Source organism: Mycteria americana, chromosome 1 (genome assembly GCF_035582795.1).
Source record: "Mycteria americana isolate JAX WOST 10 ecotype Jacksonville Zoo and Gardens chromosome 1, USCA_MyAme_1.0, whole genome shotgun sequence".
Classification (NCBI taxonomy): Eukaryota; Metazoa; Chordata; class Aves; order Ciconiiformes; family Ciconiidae; genus Mycteria; species Mycteria americana.
The window spans coordinates 198,861,052-198,880,195 of record NC_134365.1 but is presented as its reverse complement, the minus strand read 5'-3'; the positions used below and the strand labels follow the sequence as shown (position 1 = coordinate 198,880,195).

The 19,144-nt window shown below is 41.4% G+C and overlaps 1 protein-coding gene across 1 annotated transcript in view; it reads left to right on the top strand.

Annotated features, from left to right (window-relative positions):
- MTUS2 (microtubule associated scaffold protein 2) overlaps positions 1-19,144 on the top strand; it is a 199,670-nt gene that overhangs the window by 17,532 nt on the left and 162,994 nt on the right. The window contains exon 3 of the mRNA XM_075492006.1: positions 1,776-1,982. Within this exon, the coding sequence (XP_075348121.1) occupies positions 1,776-1,982 (207 nt within the window). The remainder of the gene's footprint in view (positions 1-1,775; positions 1,983-19,144) is intronic.

Here is a 19,144-nt window from a genome sequence, read left to right as displayed (position 1 = left end):
TTCTAACCACTTTCCCCAGCATGTCTTTCTCTGGGCTGGTAAAGGTGCTGCAGTCAGACATCCATCTCCTTGTGTCTTAATAAAGGCCTCAACCTGTGAAAAGTGGGTACAAAAAATGCAGTTTTAGGAGTCTATAGTATATAAATTATTTCGTTCATTGAGCAAGGAGCATTTTTTGATGTCTTTTTTAGGAATGTGTTTTATAGGATAACAAAACTCTTTTTAGGTTGGTGTTACATATAATTCTATTTCAAAAGAAAAGGCTTAGTTTTGTAAAACAAAGCTTAGTATTATTATTGTGATGAGGTACACAATTATCTTTCAAAATCCCCATAACATTTTTCTGCTCAAAGGAGTTAGTCTTGTTTTCTATAAAGTCTCCTCAAAGGGTAATGCTTCATTAAAATTAATAAAGCTGTGACCTACATAGTTTACAAAAGAATTAAATACTGTAATAATATGAAGACCATATTCTTACTCTGCAGTTAATTTCTATTTTTCCTTTATATTATGAACATTCACTTCTTCCTTTGAAGTATGTGTCAGGCTAATGCACAAATAGTGTTCACTGAACAAGAATGGAAAAAGGGTGACATTGTGGCAGAATATATTCTTTTCTGGCAGAATATATTGATAGTTTTAATGCTGCCTTGTCTCCTAACCCACTGGTCCTGATGACTGATTAAACACTCTAGCATCAGCTTTTGGAGAACTTCGTTAATTTTTTTTTTAATGTATATTTTTGCTGCTCAGGATTCCACAATGAACAGTAATATGACATTATCAAACCTACAAAGAAAAGCTCTGTCCAAATTTTATGTACACCTGAGGTCCAGATCCACTTGGTATCCAGACCTTCCAATCAAAAGCAAACTCTAATCTTTGGTCCTTGAAGACAAGTCTGCCATGTTCATGGACTTTCGGTCCATAGACCTTTGGTCCATGAATACAATTTGGAGCATTTATGGACCTATGTTCTGGATTTGCCTAGAAAAGTTGGCCTAAGCAAGAGCAGCAGAATACGGGTTAGGACACAAGCTAGAGACAGATGACCAGTTAGTAGGCGGACCTGGTAGCTGAACTACTGTTGTTGCCTAAGTTCATCTGTTATAAGCCCGCTATTGGCAGTTGTCTGAGACTTGGTTGATGTCATTCACATAGGCTGATGTAGTGAGGAGAAGTCCATCAGCGGAAATGGCTGGTGGTATGTTAAAAAAGTACAACTTTACAGGTCACATCCTTGTTTCCAGGCTTGGTGCAAGAAAAGGGCATTTTCTTTTAGCAAAATTTGAGAGAAAGACTTCAAAGAAGTGTTTTCTTTGATGGAATATAAAGAAGTCCTGTGTCCTTGAAGGGGATTGTTGGCTTTTTACAATAGTTTCCAAAATTGGAGGCTATGCGTAGCGTGTTTGTCTCTGTGTATGAGTGTCTTTTAATTGGCACATAACAAATGTAAAATTAGAACGTGCATAAAAGAAGAAAACATTTAAAAAAATCTTAGCAGACTTGAACTACGTTACTTTGCTGGAAGTTTGAGTTACGCCTCATGGGTCCTTGCTGCATTTCATGTTTTAAAAATTATTGCGACCTGTAATTGTTCCACAGAACTTCTTTTTAGTGGAGCAAAGAATAAGACATCACTGCAGTTTGAGCAGCTGTTAAAACTCGTATTCAGTCTTTATACTGACTTTATGTAGCTGGGTGGTACAGGTAATGGTCAGTATGTCCCAGTTTAGTTTATTTAATAAAAATTTCTTTCTTTTTCCTTCTTTCAGTTGATCTTAAGAAAGGCTCATGTCCAAGTGCTGCAAAATCAAATCTCCCCAAGCCCTGCCAGTCTGGACTTCGCCCTCCAGGTTATTCACGGTTGCCAGCAGCTAAGCTGGCCGCATTTGGTTTTGTCAGGAGCTCGAGCGTATCCTCTGTCTCTAGCAACCAGTCAAACGACAGTGCTCAGAGTGATCAAAGCAGGACAACCAACCGTAAGTCCAAAAAGTGTCCTTCTTTCTGGAGGGATATTAAATAGATGTATTCCAGGATTGTCCAGACTGGAGTTTGTGTCTAATTTAGGACAAATGTAATCTGTGCAGCACTCACTAATCTCTTCTGTGCCACTGAGTTGTAGGTTTGGTATCTTGATTTCCCAGTGTAATTTTAAAAAATATTATTCATAATAGATGAATAGGTGCTGAATGTACTTTGCATATAGAAGGGGCTGGTTTCCCTGCTGCAGAGAAAATCACATTAAGAGTGAACCTGAGGCATTTTTATATTTTGTTTTTACTTAGAATATCTCTTCTTGCAAGCTGAAGTCAGTAAATAATCACAGTAAACTGTGTTTGGTAAGTACATTGCAGCCATGCAGAACAGTTTAGGACAAAGATTATCTAAAATGAGCAACATAGTCTTTCTCATCTGCTTTTCTTCTGCCTCTTAATATGCAGTGTAATAAACTTAGTTTAGAAAATTAATCAAATAATGCCAGTGATATGAAAGGGATCAGAACTGATATCGTAGCTGTTGTCTCATCTACCAGACTTGGAAGGATCCTGTTGCTGAAATGTCATTTCAAATCCTATTTTCTGTAAAGACTGTTAATTTTATTAAGTACAAAATAATACCCACTGGATTGTGCAGTCCTTGGGAAGTGTGCGCATGCCCTGGGCTCAGAGCGGAAAGGGGGATTGAGGGATTTTCATGCCCATTTTTCTTTGAAGACTGGATTGAGCCTGAACTGTGTCAATATCAAAGCAAGTGGTATCAGCCCGGGAGGGGTGCAGACGGGGGGGACCAGGTGATATGAAGCGCCAGAGGAGACAAGATGCTGCGGGCTCCTAAATCTTTCAGTGTTTGTATTAATTTGAAGTGAATTAAAATAAATAAAATGAAAATAGTTAAAAATCCTAAGGATTTTCTCTTTCCCCTTTTATATGGGGTAATTGAAATGCCAAAGACTAATGTGTCCAGGGACTTCTAACTTTTCCAATGCCCCCAAACATACGCTTGTATCTTGTTTTACTGTTGGACTGATTGCTCGTTTCTGTTTATTTCCTAATAAACTGTACTTTGAGGGTAGTCAGCCTCTTTTGCTTTGTGCTTTTACCCTATGTTTACACCTTTGGAAAGCTTTTCTTTTTATCTGGTGTCGTAATCTTTTTGTCTTTGGTTACATAAAGCTTTTGTTAGGGACAGAATTACCTGATTTCTGATTAGATCTAAGCTACATCTCTGCAAGAAATGTTGTTGTCTAGCAATTTCAGGTATGAATCTGAAAAAAACCCCATCTGTAGGTACAGCACTATCCTTGAACACAGTTCATACAATTGGGAATTCTCTAAAAGGAAAATACTCCAAACCATGGAATTTGAATCAATTGATTTCCATTCAAAAAACTGTGGAAGAAGCATTAGTAATCTCAGACCCAGAAAGTTACATCTGACTCTTCATTCGTCTAAAAAGAAGTTGATTTAATTTATATATTACGGTGTATTTTTATATTGTATTTGTACATTAAGCCCATAAAAACTGAAACCATATTCCAATCAGCAGAAGGACGTGGAAGTATTTAGCGCATACATTTTGTTCCAGATGACTTGGTTGAAGATGGTAACCCTCTCTAATGTTGGGATTAGGATGTTGTGACCAACTTGTGCATGTTGCAAGAATGTTTCTGAAGGATATGAAAATTACCCGGGGGAAGTGTTCTGCTTGTACAAATTCATGTAGAGATGAGCTCAGCCTGTCAACTGATGAAAAATAGGACCTATCACTTCTGCTCTTGCTGACAAGTCAGATAGATAGCTGATCTAAGCAGTTGTCTAGTTTCCCTCCACCTCCATGGGAGAGCAAGAGAATGAGCACCGCCTGAGGGTCATCTCTCTGACGTGGTTCCTATGACAAGCACAGCTGGCCAGCCCAGAAGTCTCTTACTTGTCTTTAATTCCACCCCGGACTGGGGTGAGAGGAAGAGAAGGTGTGTTGCCAAGTGGGTGAGGGCACGCCCTGTTTTAGGGTGTCAGCCCTCGGGTAAGTCATGACACAAGAAGACACCTAACATCACCTGCTTTCTTTGGATTAAAGGCAACACAACTCCCGTTTATCACTCCTGATAGGGCAGATAGGTAGGAAGAAAAAATTGTTTCCTTACTGTTGAATTATTAAATTTCATAGAAATATTATCAGTGTGAAACTGTATCATCTTCTTCTATTTATAGTCTATGTGCCAGCAAGAATTAAATTAGTTGCCCAACACCCAGGGAGCACAAATTAGTTGCTTTCCATTCTACCGCAGTTTATTTAACGCAGATCAGCAGTGCACTTCAACGTGCACAGAAAGTAACCCCAAGAGTGGATGTAAGGGAGAAGTATTGGCTCAGGAATCTTAGCATGGCATATTATTTCTTCCCTTCACTGTCTGCTGGAAAAATGGTTTTATTTAAATTAAATAAATAGCTGATTCTGGAGTTACTACCTGAGATCATGTCTTTAACTAAATCAGGCTTCCTAGAGGGCAGGGTAAAGTTTTACTGTTAATTTCCTAGCTCAGTAGGGTAGAAAATGCAAAATGATCTAGCTTTCGAAATCTTCAAACATATATGATAACACAGTTTCCTATTTAAGCAGCATCTCTGCATGTCAGGGAGACAGAAGTAATTTAAAACATCTTACAACTGTGCATATGTTATAAATAGAGGGGCTGCTACTGTTGTAAATGGAGGGGCTCACCTCAAGGTCTTGTATCTGCCGTAAAAAAAATCATGATGTGTTGTAAGTTGCTAAAAAGCAGATGACTATGGCTGGGTGAGAGGAAAACAGCGTTTTTTTAGGGGCAGAGTGTTCTAGGGGAAACAGTGATTCTTGAAGAGGTCCTAGTGAGATCCTGTTCTTGCTTTTCTCTCCCCTGCCAGATGTCTTGTGGTGCTAGCTCTTCCCAAACCCCTGATCGCTATATTTCTTTTCAGAAATCCCAACTAGTGTCTCATTTTGGCATACTAATACTGATTAAATACTGTCTAGAGAGTAAAACCCCGCTTGTTTAGAGTAAGGAGATGCGTTGTTTATGTTGCAGGGAAGTTTGTTAATGGAGCTGTGATGCGGCAGCTTTGTTCTTCACCAGATTTCTCCCCTTCCCGTGACCTCTCTGAAAGCAGTGAGCCTGGATGTGCACGGAGCCTGTGCTACGCTCCTCGGCTGACTTCCTGGCAATAGCTCGCGTATTCTGATTGACTCAATTAAATGGATTTGCAGCGGTGGGACTGTGCTCTTTTCCCGTGGTAGGGACAGGGCAGGCTGTGCAGCACTTGCCTGCTTGTCTTCTGGTCTTTTCTGGAGTCCCATCCCTGGAGTGTGGGTATAAGCCAGGCTGCTGTTTGCCGATAACATGCCAACTGCGACAGCCGTGCCATCAGCTGCTAATCAGGATCAGTCATAATGGGACTCTGCTCCTATGGGGTCCTGCCCAATTGTGTGCTGAGGCTGGAGGGACAGCTCTGGCACCCAAACCTCTCAGCATCTCGCCAGCTTCTGTGGCAGGGAACTGACCTGCAACCCAGGGTCACTAGTCTGTTTTGGCCATTTAAAATCCACTTTTTGGTGCTTACGTGTAACTGTAACTTGCGATTTGCACACAGGGGAGCCAGGGTCTGTGAAGCTCATTGACGATGACAGTGGCATGTGAGGCAGCTTCTCATGTTGCTGAAGGAGCTGGGATGCAACGACAGAAGCCAAAGACCACTCCATTTCGAAGCTGGGTCCTAGGGACAGAAGCCAAAGACCACTCCATTTCGAAGCTGGGTCCTAGGATGGATCAGGGGAGCTCACCACGGCTCACCACTGGCTGTCCTGCCGTGTTCAAAATGAAATGGTTAAAATGGTTCAGGGTGAGCTCTTTGTTCGATACGGTGAACAAGGGCAGTTGTGTTTGAATAAAACAACTCAGAGAAGCGGAAGCAGTGAGAGCTTGCTGTACCAATGGAGAGGGTCCATCCTTTGTTGCTATTAATGTTCCGCTCCGCTCGGTGCGGAGTGTGCAGCTCTCCCTGCCACTCTCATACCTCCCATCCCATGGCTTCCCACATCAGCTCTGTACCACGGTGCAGCAAGGCCTATGTGAGGTCTTCTGCTGGGGCAAAGCCACATGGCCTGACAGCTGTGGGACAGCTGGGAAACCCCAGGCTGAGGCTCAGCTCCAGGTCCTGCTATCAGCCCTCCCCAGATTTGTTCCGTGCCACAGATAGGTTTTTCCAGTAATATTTTTGTGCAAGATTACCTGAAAAGTTCAAGTTTACCCTCAACTCTGGCCTACTACTTTTGAGGTTTTAAAATGCATAATATTCTAAACCATTATTCTTTATTTAGACAGAGGGGGGTTTTGTATGTCAAAAAACTTGTTGAGTTTGTTTACAGTCTCAATTGGCTAGAATTGAAAAATTCAGATACTTCAGTCTAAGAGGAGCGTGAGTGTTCCCTGCTAAATATGAGAAAAGGTGAATGACTAGCAAATTCATGTTAAGGTTGAAACCAGTATGATTTGGAGTGGAGTGAAACAATTGTGTAAACATAAAGAAAAAACTTGTGAATAGTTAACTTATAACAAAATACCCAACTTTGCATATTTTCCCTTGGAATTTTAAATACACTATATTGAACCTTCTTCTATGTCTGCCCTAATAAAATTTGCCTAAAAGAGGTTCGCGTCATACACCAAAGGACCACAGTTGTGGGATGTGCTTCCCAATATTATCTTGTGATTCTGCAGTGCAGTAACACGATGCCCAGGCTGTAGTTTCTGTTTTACTAGTTTAAGGGGTGTAGAGTTCTCTCATTGCTTGTATCTACTTGTGTTTCTGGTGATCAGCTGAATATCCTGCTCACAAAATTAGTTTTCTGTACTTCATCAGAATAGACGCTAATGTGCTGTAAGCACCGCATGGGAAACACTTCATTAAGCACTGTAAAACAGTTTGATATGTGGAGCATTGGAAGAAAGATGGATTGTTTAGAATGAGTTGAGATATGATAACTGCTATGAGTTTAGGAAATGGAAGAATGTAGGTATAATATTAGGAAATACTTCTAGTCATAAGGTCTACTAGTCTGTTGAATAATCTTCCAACTCAAGTGATGAAATCCCTGTTGCTTAAGATTCTTAAAATAGAATAATAGCATGGTGTTAGAGGCAATTCTTCTCCAGCAAGGTGCTAGACTAAAAGACATAATGCTATTCAATATCTACCCACAGCTCTGAGTGCTGAAGCAATTTCTTTTCAGAGAGAGAAAGAAAATGGTGATGAGCATTTCAAAACTTGCGTTAGTATCTCCTGACAGCTATTGTTTTGTTTAAAATTATAGAAATATGAAACTGCATGTTTTGTGTAAACTTCCACGATCCCTTCTTCAATGTATAGATTTGTGCTGGCTTTTGACCTTGCGTTGCTTGGCCTTTCTAAATGTTGAATTTTCATTCTAATAAGCAAAGATATAAAAGTGCCAGATTCAGGTGGGTAGAGAAATGGGGAATTAAAGTGAGCACAGAAGCCTTGAATAGATAGCTAATTGCCTCCAAAAAAGGTAGAACATTCAAAACTATGATGTGGAGGACAGATATACCAATTGTTCTTAAATACCTAAGTATGTAAGTACAAAGATTTTCCTATATGAAAATACATTCCAATCATATTTCTGTGACTGATTTTCTGTTCGTTTTTCTACATGAGATATTCAATTTTTTTTTCCTTCTGATCTTGTTCTGATATTAATATTTTGATGGAAGAATCATGTTATGCCATCGCTTCACTCTGAATAGGACTAAAATAGAACAGTATCGCATTAGGATTTTCAGCTTTGTGGGGCAAAGCATCTGGAAAAGTGCAGTAAGTCAGCCAGGAAGAGCAAGGGCTGAAAAGACATTTTAGCTGCCTTCCAGACTCTCAGCATTTGCTTTTCATACTCTAGTTGTTACAGCTGGGGAAAAAAAAAAAAAACCTTCAAAGAATGACTTGGAGGTGTAGGCACAGTGGTTTCTCTTTGTTTGCAGGGATTGAAACAACAGCGAAGTTGTCCATTAATTTCAGTGGGTTTTAAATACAGTGCTTGTGATAGTATTTTAAATGTGATAATATTTTAATAGCTTAGATAATGTTTTTACTGTCTACACTGTTACATCTTCTTCTGCCCATCAGAGCACACGAAAGAGGGAAGCAGTACCGCCCTGGGAGGGTCTGCACCACTCCCTGCAATGAATAAGTAGAGGCAGGAAGATCAAGCTGGCTTAGAAATGCAGAACTACTTTTATATGAAGATGCCAACCTGAAACATTTGGAGGGGTTGCAAATTTACTGAGCTGAAGTTTGTCAAAACTGAAAAAATCCATGAAACTCTCAATTCTGCAAAGTCCGCTTTTTATGAGCAAAGAACAGTTGAAAGAGTTTTGCCAAGCTCTTGTGCCAGCTCAACTTCAACAGAGTGCTTAATCATCATGTTTGTTATTGTTGTAAAATGCCATATAAAATCTGCATTTTTAGGTGTAAGAAGGCTGATCTGGGAGATTCTGTGTCTGTGTGCTAAAATTGTCCCAGCTCAGACCTGGCAGCTCTAGTTCCAGTTTTTGGCACTTATTTCTGTCTGGCTTTTAAAAAGTGACTTAAATTATCCACCTCACTTTTCCCATCCATATAATGGGGTGGGAGAGTACAAATATTTGTGCAGGTATTGGGTAATGAGGCGACAAGGAAGAAATGGATAGTGACAAATCCTCTTTCCTGGCCCATTTCCACACAGGATTATGTGACTGATTATGGGCGCCTAATTTAGTCGCTGTGACTCTTAGTGTTTAATCTGCAGAGGGTAAAAAGCAGTTCAAACCACTGGCACACCAGGCTGCCAGACACCAGTTTTGCTGGAGAAGGTAGTGCATCGCCCCACAAGTAGCTTATTCCCGTCACAGGCACCCAAACTGTCTCTCTCCTTTGACTCTGTGGGGAGATGTTATTCAATGATCAGTCTTGTGAGTGTAGCTACTGTGGCAGCCTGCTTAGGTACCCCTATACTAGGCTGTTTCATCAGCCCCTTCTTCATTTTAAAGATGTCCTGTGGCTATTTTTGTTCTGCCCTGGTCAATAGCAGATCATGACTACTTTTTTATTGCAGTATAATGGACTTCATTCATTTAATAGAGGGATAAAAAGAAATCAGCAAAGCCATTTCTAAAATAACTATTTTTTCAGTCTTTAAATCACATTTTCTAAAGCATCTAGTCTTCCCAGAGCCTTCCGATAGGGATGTGAGGGGGACAGGAGGCTGGTCCCCTCTGCAGCCTGGAGTAGAAGAGAGCTGCTGCTGGAGTGCGACTTTCAAAGTCTGGGGAAAAGCCACGGTCAGTCCGGAGCCGGTAATGGGGACAAGTACAGCACACGTCTTTCTGGGGATGCACAGCACTCAGAACAGTAGCACTTAAAATGTCCTTTTGAAAATATGAAGGCAAGCAGCAGCTGGAACATATCTGTCACAACCAAATTAAAACCCCTCTGAAGACCAGAAAACTCACTATAAATTGCCTCCTTTTCGTACTCTGATCTTCCTATTCTATCTGATGAGGGCGGAAATACTCGTTTAGAAGTGAACCCTGTGGGCATTCATCGGAATGGATTAATCTCTTAATTTAGCCCAAAGAAAAAATAAGAAATAAAGCTTTGAAGAAGTGAGAGCTCTTCCCTTTCTCCTTTTCTTTTTTTTTTTTTTCTTTTTAAAAATTTGTTTCTTTCTTTTTTCTTCCTTCTCCCCCCCACCCCATTCTGGACTAATCTGCCTTCTAATGGAGTCACAGTTAAAATCTTCACAGTCTCCCACTAATGAAGTAGGACCTTGCAGGACTTTTGAGAAACTTTCCTCTTCAGCCTGTCCCTCTCATGCATTATCATTACAGTATATAAATCAATATTTAGAAAGGGTTAATTCTGGATGTCTAACGATGGGGCTTATCACTGGAGACAGCTCTCACCTGGGTATTTCATTGACCTCATCCACAGTTTTTGTGCTCTCTGAAATTCAAGCTTGTGGCAATCTAGATGCATTCAGATCCATAAAGTTCCATCTCCAGAAAGCACTGCATACTGCATCTGGTTCAGTTCTGCATTTTGTATTGTCCGTGAGGTCGGAGCAGGTGAACACAGTGAGGAACTCTGGCTTTAAAATCCATGAGTCAAACAGGTGCCCAATTGAACCAATTACTGCCAATGACAAAAATCATTACAAACTCTATGATAATAGGCTTTTTTCCAAAGATGGCTTTTTTCCTAAGATGGCTTTTTTCCCCAAAAATAAACATTAATCTAAAGATACAAGAAGCTTGATATGGTAGTTATGAGCCAATTTTGAGTCACAGTGAGACAAAGAAATACCTATGTCACAGTTTTGAATTATGGAAATTTCAAAAGGATTTTTGAAATTATATTTTCCCTTGTGTAATTTCTGCTTAGGGTCAATGAGGCTATTAGCTTGTTTTCCTAAACAAGAAGCAAATAACCTTGAGGTTCAGTGTTTCTTTCATCTCTTTCAAGAAGGATCAAATTAAAAAAGTAAGTCTAAGATGATCTCATTGCAATCATATTATTAATAGCTGTCGTCAAAGGTGAAAAGTTATGAATTTGTGATGCACACAGTTCAATCCACTGTGTGCCTTACTAGCAATAAACAGGACCAAAGTTGTAAGTACTGTAAATATTACTGGCAAATCACATTTAGACCAAAAGGTTTCAAAAAACAGAGCTGGCCTCTTTACAGTACCTGAAAAATCAATTAACAAAATGTTATGCCCTTGCAAAATGAAGTGTGGATAATGAACACAAATAAATGGAGATTTGAAAAAAGCCTGTGTACTTGTCCCTTCTGGGGAGGGAGAGTGACTGATTAGTTTAGGAGAACCGTGGTGGATTAGTGCAGGTATGTATTAACAGTGGAGCAAAGGAAGACAAACTTCAAAGAAGTTTCTAATCTTTGATCCCATTATGAATCCTGCAGAAGACTTGTGAATTCTAATTTAGTAGTGAGAGAAGTGTTACAGCCGAAAGAGCATGGCGCTATTTATAGAGGAAAGACTTTTCCCATCTAGAGGTTGGGCTGGAATCTCACCCATGACTTTTTTTCCATCACACTAATCTAGTCCAAACAGGTTAAAATTGAGGTCATTTATGTAAATCTTCCAGGTGCTCTTGAGAATATCTGCAGTAAAAAGAAGAAACAGCATCTTTTGCAGCTTTCAGTATGTGAGTTGTGATCCGAGAACTTAAAAATTGCAGCTTAAACAGCCTTTCCTTCCGACTTGCTGCTTGACAGTCTCTAGAGGCCTGGGCAAGATTACATGAGGCTGTAAACAGCTCAAAATGTTGTGGTTCTTTGTCTTGTGACAGGTGTGAGACCACAGGCTTTCAATTTGGGATTTCCAAAGTTAATTTAAATGCTAGAAGAAAGCTGGCTGAGCTCTGAAATAAGTAAAACCAGCACTGGCAGAAAAAAGAAAAAACTGAGATCCTCCAACCAAGAACATTAAGCTGAATAAAATGGAAACAATTGCGCAGTATTTTCCTCCCGGGTGGAAGTTATCACAAACTGTAGGCTATTGACACGCTAGACATCAGCAATACCACCGTCAGCAGCTAGCAAACGTTCAATCGCTTGGACACGAGCCTGAGAAATGGTAGCGTGCCTCCCATGCGGCAGCTTTAGGGGTACACCTGTGGTGGTGGGGTGGTTGGAGGAGGAAACTGCTGCTGTTCAGGTTGAACTGTGATTTACAAACAAGCCCTGACTCTCTGTTCCTTGTGGCAAGGAGTCAATTAAGCTGGACTACACGGTGGAATTTATGCTGTTCCCAACTTCATGGACTGTTGATATGGTTTCACACACTTTAAGTTACCATCGCTATGCCCATAGATGGCTACACAGTCAGAAATACTTATACAGAAATATGAGCATTTAGGATGAGAGAATAAAGTGCTCTGATTCACAGATGTGAACTGGACCTTGCCAGAATAGCCGGTAGCATTCCCATACAAACCTTGACGTCTGATCGTGTGGTGGTGAGGTCCGTCTCAGAACGGGGCACATCTCTTGCTGTGTGTGGATTCAGCAAGTGGCCATAAGGCTACTGTGTTATTTTAGCACACACTGTTTGAATTGGGCTATTAGGTGCTCCATGCTGTGTGTTTCTGTGTAAAAAGGTAGATGTTGCTGTCCAGAAGCAGAAGCTGGTTGATGCCAGCAGCAACCACCAGCCGCAGTAATTCTGCACAGTGGACCTTGGTGACACAAAATGAGCCCAGATCAGTTAGTTCTTGCATGCCATGAACCTTTTTCCAGCTGAACATGAAATCGGTCTTCTCTTTTTGTTTTCTTTTTTAAATCAACCTTCTCAAAGAAGATAAATTCCATGATATTCCTTAACTAAACTACCACAAAGAAAGAAAGTAGCTTCAAATTGGCAAAGAAGAATTGGGATACACCCACCACTAAAAGTAGAGAAGGAATACAGTAAACGAAGGAATGAGTTGTTTCCTGCCACTGCTTTGCATCTCAAAAATAGTGTACATTTCAGGTGCCGTGATAGCTTAATATTTATATTTAGTCAGTGGTTAACTTCCTTTCTATCCCACATTACATTATACTGTCTTCCTGCCAGCCATTCCTGGAAAGGTATGTACAACCTCCAGACAAAACTAAGCAAAACTGAGTGAGGAATGATATGTTTTGAATAAAATGGCATGTCGTGATCAAAACATCTTATGACCAAACCTGGGAAACCCTTGTATTCTCTTCTCCTGCTGCTAAACTGTATGGATTAGGGCAGGCCACAGCTCAGTCTATGCCCTGAAGTCTGTGGTATGACTCTCTTGGGTTAGATGAAAGAATTAAAAATGCATCACTTTTAACCAGTATTTTTCTCCTAAATATATATATATATATATATATATATATAATTTATTTGGCACTTTTTATAAACTCTTCTGCTCAGTTCTTACTGCACAGCATGAGATGATCTAGGAATTAATATTACTTTTGTAATCTGAGGAAAGGGGATTTCCCAATGAACATTATTACAATACTTTTATTTAAACTGAAGGCCTATTTTTAGATGCTTGCCTGTGTCCTGGGATAAAATGTTCCTTCTCTAACATGTTCTAATGTTGACTAAATGTATTATGTACTGCATCTAGGTATCTAAGGAATTTTAATTGTCTCAGAGGTATACAATAGCTTTTTAGAATTAGGATATTTATCACTTGTCACAGCTTGTAAATTTAGATACAGAACAGGCCTGTACACTGTCAAGCTGTGTGGGAAAGTAAGAAGAATAAGAGGTAGCGTCATGGTCTCTGTATGCCTTCCAAACACATTAATAGTTAGCATGTTCTAAAAATGTCTGAGATGTAGTTTAAAAAAGCTTAAACCAGAAAGTAAGATGCATGAAAATGTAAAAGAAAAAAGCTGATGCTAAGAAACTCTTTTATGCGCACAAGTCAGTCCCACTCCTTTAGCAAAGTGATAGCTGCTCTAAGAAACATACTGAATTATGCATGGCTTACCAACAGTCCTGCACTGGAGCTCAGTTGTGATGGTGGGAAGCTTTGGGGAATGTGCGCGCTCCTGAACTGTCATCTACCTGTTGTGCGAATCAAAAGTATCTGCAGATAAAAAATTCAGACTAATTGAACAAAGCCCCCGAGCAGCTCGCTAAGTGATATCAGCTTGCTATCGGTCACAGCTGGAAGATTAAACTATGGACCGTCAGGCTGAACAATTTGCAGCTAGGATTAATTTGGTATTCCCCACTTCAGGGCATGCCAGCTATCGTGCTAAAAAAATAGTAAAACTAGTCTAAACCATCAAAGATTGGTACATTTATAACAGACTGGCTTTTTCATGGAGCCCAAAGTTTTGTAACCATGTCATTTTTGGGTTTTTTTTAAATTGGTTTGGATGGATGGCAAACCTTTCCCTAGCTGGTGTCTCACCAGCTGTGGTAAGCTGGTTCGTGCCCTTAGCCGGGGGCTGTGGGAAGTGCTCCTCCACCGCCGCCGTTACACCGCCGCAGAGGTGAAGCAAAGCAGCGAGGTCATGCCCAGCCCTGGTGAGGGTGAGGACAAAACATCGCAGGTCCTTGGCCCACGGGAGGACAATTTTCTCTAGCAGCTTGACGTGACAAAAGCTGTGCAGTAATAGAGGGTAAATGCCTCTTGTTTGCATTTACACATTTGTGACTTGGGCAATAGAGAATTAATCACTATTGGTGGAAGTGCTGGTTTCCTAACTAATATTATTGTTTCCACAGGAGAAATATTTCTGTATCAGAAGAATGATTAGGCACTAGCTTCACTTCTTAATGCTGCTCGTATCCTGATACCTGTTGCACAGAGCCTCTCCTTCATCCGCTTTTTCTCTGTGATCATCAACAGCGATCCTCTGATCTCTGCAGTCATCCGTTTATGACTTCTCCCTTTCCCATATGGCCATATATTTGGAGTAATCATCCTGCTTGTTGTGGTGTAGCTTCAGTCGGTGACTAAGCACCACGCAGCAGCTCGCTCATCCTCCCCCCGCCCCTGGTGGGATGGGGGAGAGACTCTGCAGAGCACAAGTGAGAAAACTCATGGGCCGAGATAAGAACAGTTTAATAATGGAAATAAATAAAATAGTAATAACAACAACAACAACAACAACATTGTAATGAAAAGGAAAATAACAATAGAGGGAGAGAGAGAGGAACAAAACCCAGGGAAAAACAAAAAAAACCCCAAACAAGTGATGCAGCCGCTCACCACCCGCCGACTAACGCCCAGCCCATCCCCGAGCAGCGATCGCTGCCCCCCAGCCAACTCCCCCCAGTTTCTATACTGAGCATGACACCATATGGTATGGAATAGCCCTTTGGGCAGTTTGGCTGTGCCCCCTCCCAGCTTCTTGTGCACCCGGCAGAGCATGGGAAGCTGAAAAGTCCTTGACCAGTGTAAGCACTCCTTAGCAACAACTGAAACATCAGCGTGTTATCACATTATTCTCATGCTAAATCCAAAACCCAGCACTATACCAGCTACTAGGAAGAAAATAAACTCTATCCCAGCTGAAACCAGGACACTGCTAAAATACACTATGTTCCCTATTTTAACAGTTTTAAAAATGTGGTCATTCAGTTAGTGTTTCATTCCAAAATGCCTGTTCACTGTCTCTGTTCTGCTGGTTTGTCTTACGCCTTTAGACAAGGGACTCCCTGTCTTACTGGTGCTGTCCGTCACTTGCATGGCACCATGCACACTCCCGGTGATGCATGTGATTTGGAAGACTGGCACTAAATAAGAATTGTGGTAACATTTGCCTCCACTACAGCAGGCACAAAGCTTCACCCTGCTCATCTGCAGTTTGTAATTAACTAATGAAATGTGTATGTAATTAGCTTTGATAATGCTTCCGGGAAACTACTGCATGCTCGCTTGAAACTTTACCAAATTGTAAAGGTATTTTAGAGGGAGATTTTTGGGGGAAGTAAGCTCCACTGGAGTTTTTAAATGTTTTCCACTAGGTGGATTGTAAAGATGTCAGGGCTTTCTCCATACTCAGCCTTCTGAACTTTTTGCAGCTTCCATCTCCATTGCAAGGTCTTCCCACTGCTTGAGGAAGTGCCCTGGTTCACCTTGGAGCTAGGCTAGGTGTGCTGGCATCGCACATCGGCAGCTAGAGCTGAACGAACCGATTGCGGTGGATAGATCAATCAGATTAGCCCCGCGGTCTCTGAGCGTGCATCAGTTCCGCCCGTGGCTAACAAGCTGTTGATGCCACCGACGTGCTTCCTTTGCCTGCGATGGTGGGGGGCGAGGAGCCGTGCTCGCCGGCTGCTGATACCGTCTGACGTTTTGCCTTGCGCAGCCGCAGCGCTCTGAACCTGGGGGTCCCGCACCTGGGGGTCCCGCTGCGAGCAGGAGAGCAGCTGTGAACCAAATGCTCTCAACTTTATTGATCCCTGTCCTTGGCTTGGTATTGGACCTGATAATATTAATACAAATGTGCCTTGAGAGTGGCAGCTGAAATGTAGAAGCATAGTGCAGTAAAATAAACTGCTGAAAGCTAGGGTGGTATAGCACTTAGTGCGTTTTATGTCCCGCAGCATGTAGTGTATATTCCTGAGTATATTCCAAGTGAAATGTTATTTACAACATTATGGTTACGCTTAGAATAAATTTATTTAGATTCAAATTCCCTTTAGCATTAGCTTGCAGACCTGGGGATAAATAAGCCACAATTGACATTGGACTTTCGTTGCTCAGCAGTCTGAATTCTGCTTAGCAGATTTCAAATTATCCAAGTCTGGCAACATTTTAGCGAAGATATGGTAAAAAAATCACCTTATATAAATTACTGTTCATCTGGTAAGGGCTGGGGGGCTTTAGGTTTTACACTTTCCTTCTGTCTTTGCAGTATTGTGCTGGAGATTAAGCAATTTTTCTGGTAGTGATTCAAAGGAAATGGAGAAGAGCGTATAAAAAGTTTCAGAGCAATCCGCAGGCACTGAGAGATGGGAAGGGATGGCTTAGCTGGGGGTGGCCCTGGCACCCACCCTGCATCAGGAGTCCAAAGCTGTTCATGAGCCGCGTTGGTTTGCAGCATGGACTTTCAAGGCAAACTCTCCAAGATCTCAGAGCGATGCATAGGAATTAAACAGTAAAAGTACAGGGAGTAATTAAGGGCTTAAGGATTGCTTGCACTCATATTAACACGAATAATTTCTTTAATTGACTTCGTGGGGACTACTCAGTGCCATATACCTTAGCAAGAGAGGTGTCCAGCAGACCGTGCTGCAGCACCAGCTGGGAATCCATGTCATTCAGGGGACTTGGGAGCAAGGTGTTTCCACTGTGATCGCAAGTGGGTACTCCAGCAATAGCAGGTAATAAACAACCTACATTTGCAAATATCTCACTTCTGTTAAAAAAACCCCCTACAACAGATTAGTAGCCACTTGAAGGGTAACTTTTTTTACAGCTGCATAAAGAACTCCGGTTATCTGAAATATGGAGAGCTTCTCCGCAGAGTGGTGTTAGTGCCAGCTCCACTGATTCTGTGGAAATTGCCCTGCATTTTATTGCTGGCTGAAGTGATGGAGTGTGGTGATAGATTTCATCCTTGCTGTGTCGCATGATATGGCTAGACACAGAAACCTTTATTTTCAGGGGACAAACCTGTTCAGTCGATTTATTGGTTCTAAGTGTAGGTTACTATATTGATATTTCTAAAGAAGTTTCTGTTGAAAGGTGTTGGTGAATATTGTGCACATCAATTGGTTTTCTTTCAGAAAACTGTTGGGTGGCAGACACGTGTTGCTATCACTGCCTTGTGGAAAGCAGAAGTGAGGAATGTGTGAATGTGCCACATTTCTCACATGAGCCATCTCGGAGCATATCAGAAGAATGTTTATGTGGGCCATTTGGAGACCACGTGCCTCTAGCCCTCTGGACCTGCTCTGTTCCAGGATGGTCAGTCTGAGACCCAGAGATGAGCTTCCTGGGAGCCCAACAGGGAAAATGACCACCAGCTGTCGGAACGATGCACTGGAAGAGATGGTTTCCCTAAACCATGTCGGGAGGGAGCATGATAATGTTTCAGGACCGTGTATGAAGTGTTTTGACCCAAATGTCACATTTAGCCACTTGTGCTTATCTCCAGTGGAACAAAGCTCTGCTTCCTTGGGGAAATTTTTAGGAGCATTTGTGCCTTTATGTGACACAACCATGTCCCCTCCAGACTTCCTGAGCTGAGGGAGAACTTGCGTGGAAGCGCCTCAGCAGTGAAGTACATATAGTCCTTCATCTCTGTGAAGTTGGCTTTGGCATTTATCATATCAAAGTATTCAAATTTATGAAGCAGTTTCTTGGAGCTCAGTTAATCCCATGGGTGACTTTTTTATAAAACCAGCAGCCGAGCTGCCTCCCTGTTAACACTGGGTAGGGAAAAGAGAGAACTGTGTCACGTGAACTGCGGGGAAATTAGAACAAGCTAATCAAAGAATAGTGAAGAGGGAAGTTAGACATTAAAGGCGCTTTCATATGGACCACAAAACACGGAACTAGAAACGTGGTCCGAATTTGTATTACACTCTGGTGCACAAGTAGAAGTTTACATAGCAGAATGCAGCCAGAAAGGACTGTATTTGGTAACAGATACTTTTTCAATTAAGAAATTATAATGAATATATGTAAGACATTTCACAAAGCTTTCTCAGGGAGATCAGAGACATAGGATCATTGAAAACAGGGCAGCACGGTGAGATGTCCCTGTCTTGGAGCGTGATCAGCTATACTTGCATGATTTGGGACAGGTTTTTCTCTGCTGTTGTTTATAACATATTTAAAAGATGGAGCTTGCCTAGGAAGCTTATTCCTTTTTTACTTTTTGAAAATAATTCATGATGTCTAACCTATATTTCTCTTGCAGGAGTTTATACCTGCTACTCTTGTTCTAACTGCAAAGGATGCAGAGAATTGTTTCTGCCCAATACACATGCAGAGAATTGTTTCTGGCTAATACATATTTGAAGACTGTTGTCATGTCTCATCTCATTTCCCTTCTGTAGAAATTAATCAATCCAAGTGCTTCAGCTTTTCCCAGGCCATACTTTCAAATACCTCTGACAATTTTCTATTCCTCATCTTTGTCCGAGTGTGGTTCCCAGACCTGGACTGTGATAGAGAGCTAATATAAACCCCACTTTGTAAAACTTTTCATAATGGAAGTCAATCACCAATCTCCTACAAGGACAGGGAAATTAAAGCTTTCAGAGCTGACATGACTTGCCCAAGGCTACCCATCAAGGAAACGGCAGAGCCAGGAAGAGGACCACAACTTGTGGTTGTGGAAGACCACAACTCCCTGGCCAGGCCCTGTGTTTCTGTGAAGAATGGTCTCCCTTGGCAAACACACTACATGCAAACCTTTCCTTAATGAAATGTACCATGTAGCATCATTAAAAAAATCTGACTGCCCCCAGGAAGTGATCCTTTTTCTTGCAAAGGGTGAGATGTAGTAATGCCTCTTGTACTTACGTGCTGGCTGCTCTTGGTATGGCTTTAACCCATCTGAACTCCTGCAGGCTCTGGTCTCTCAC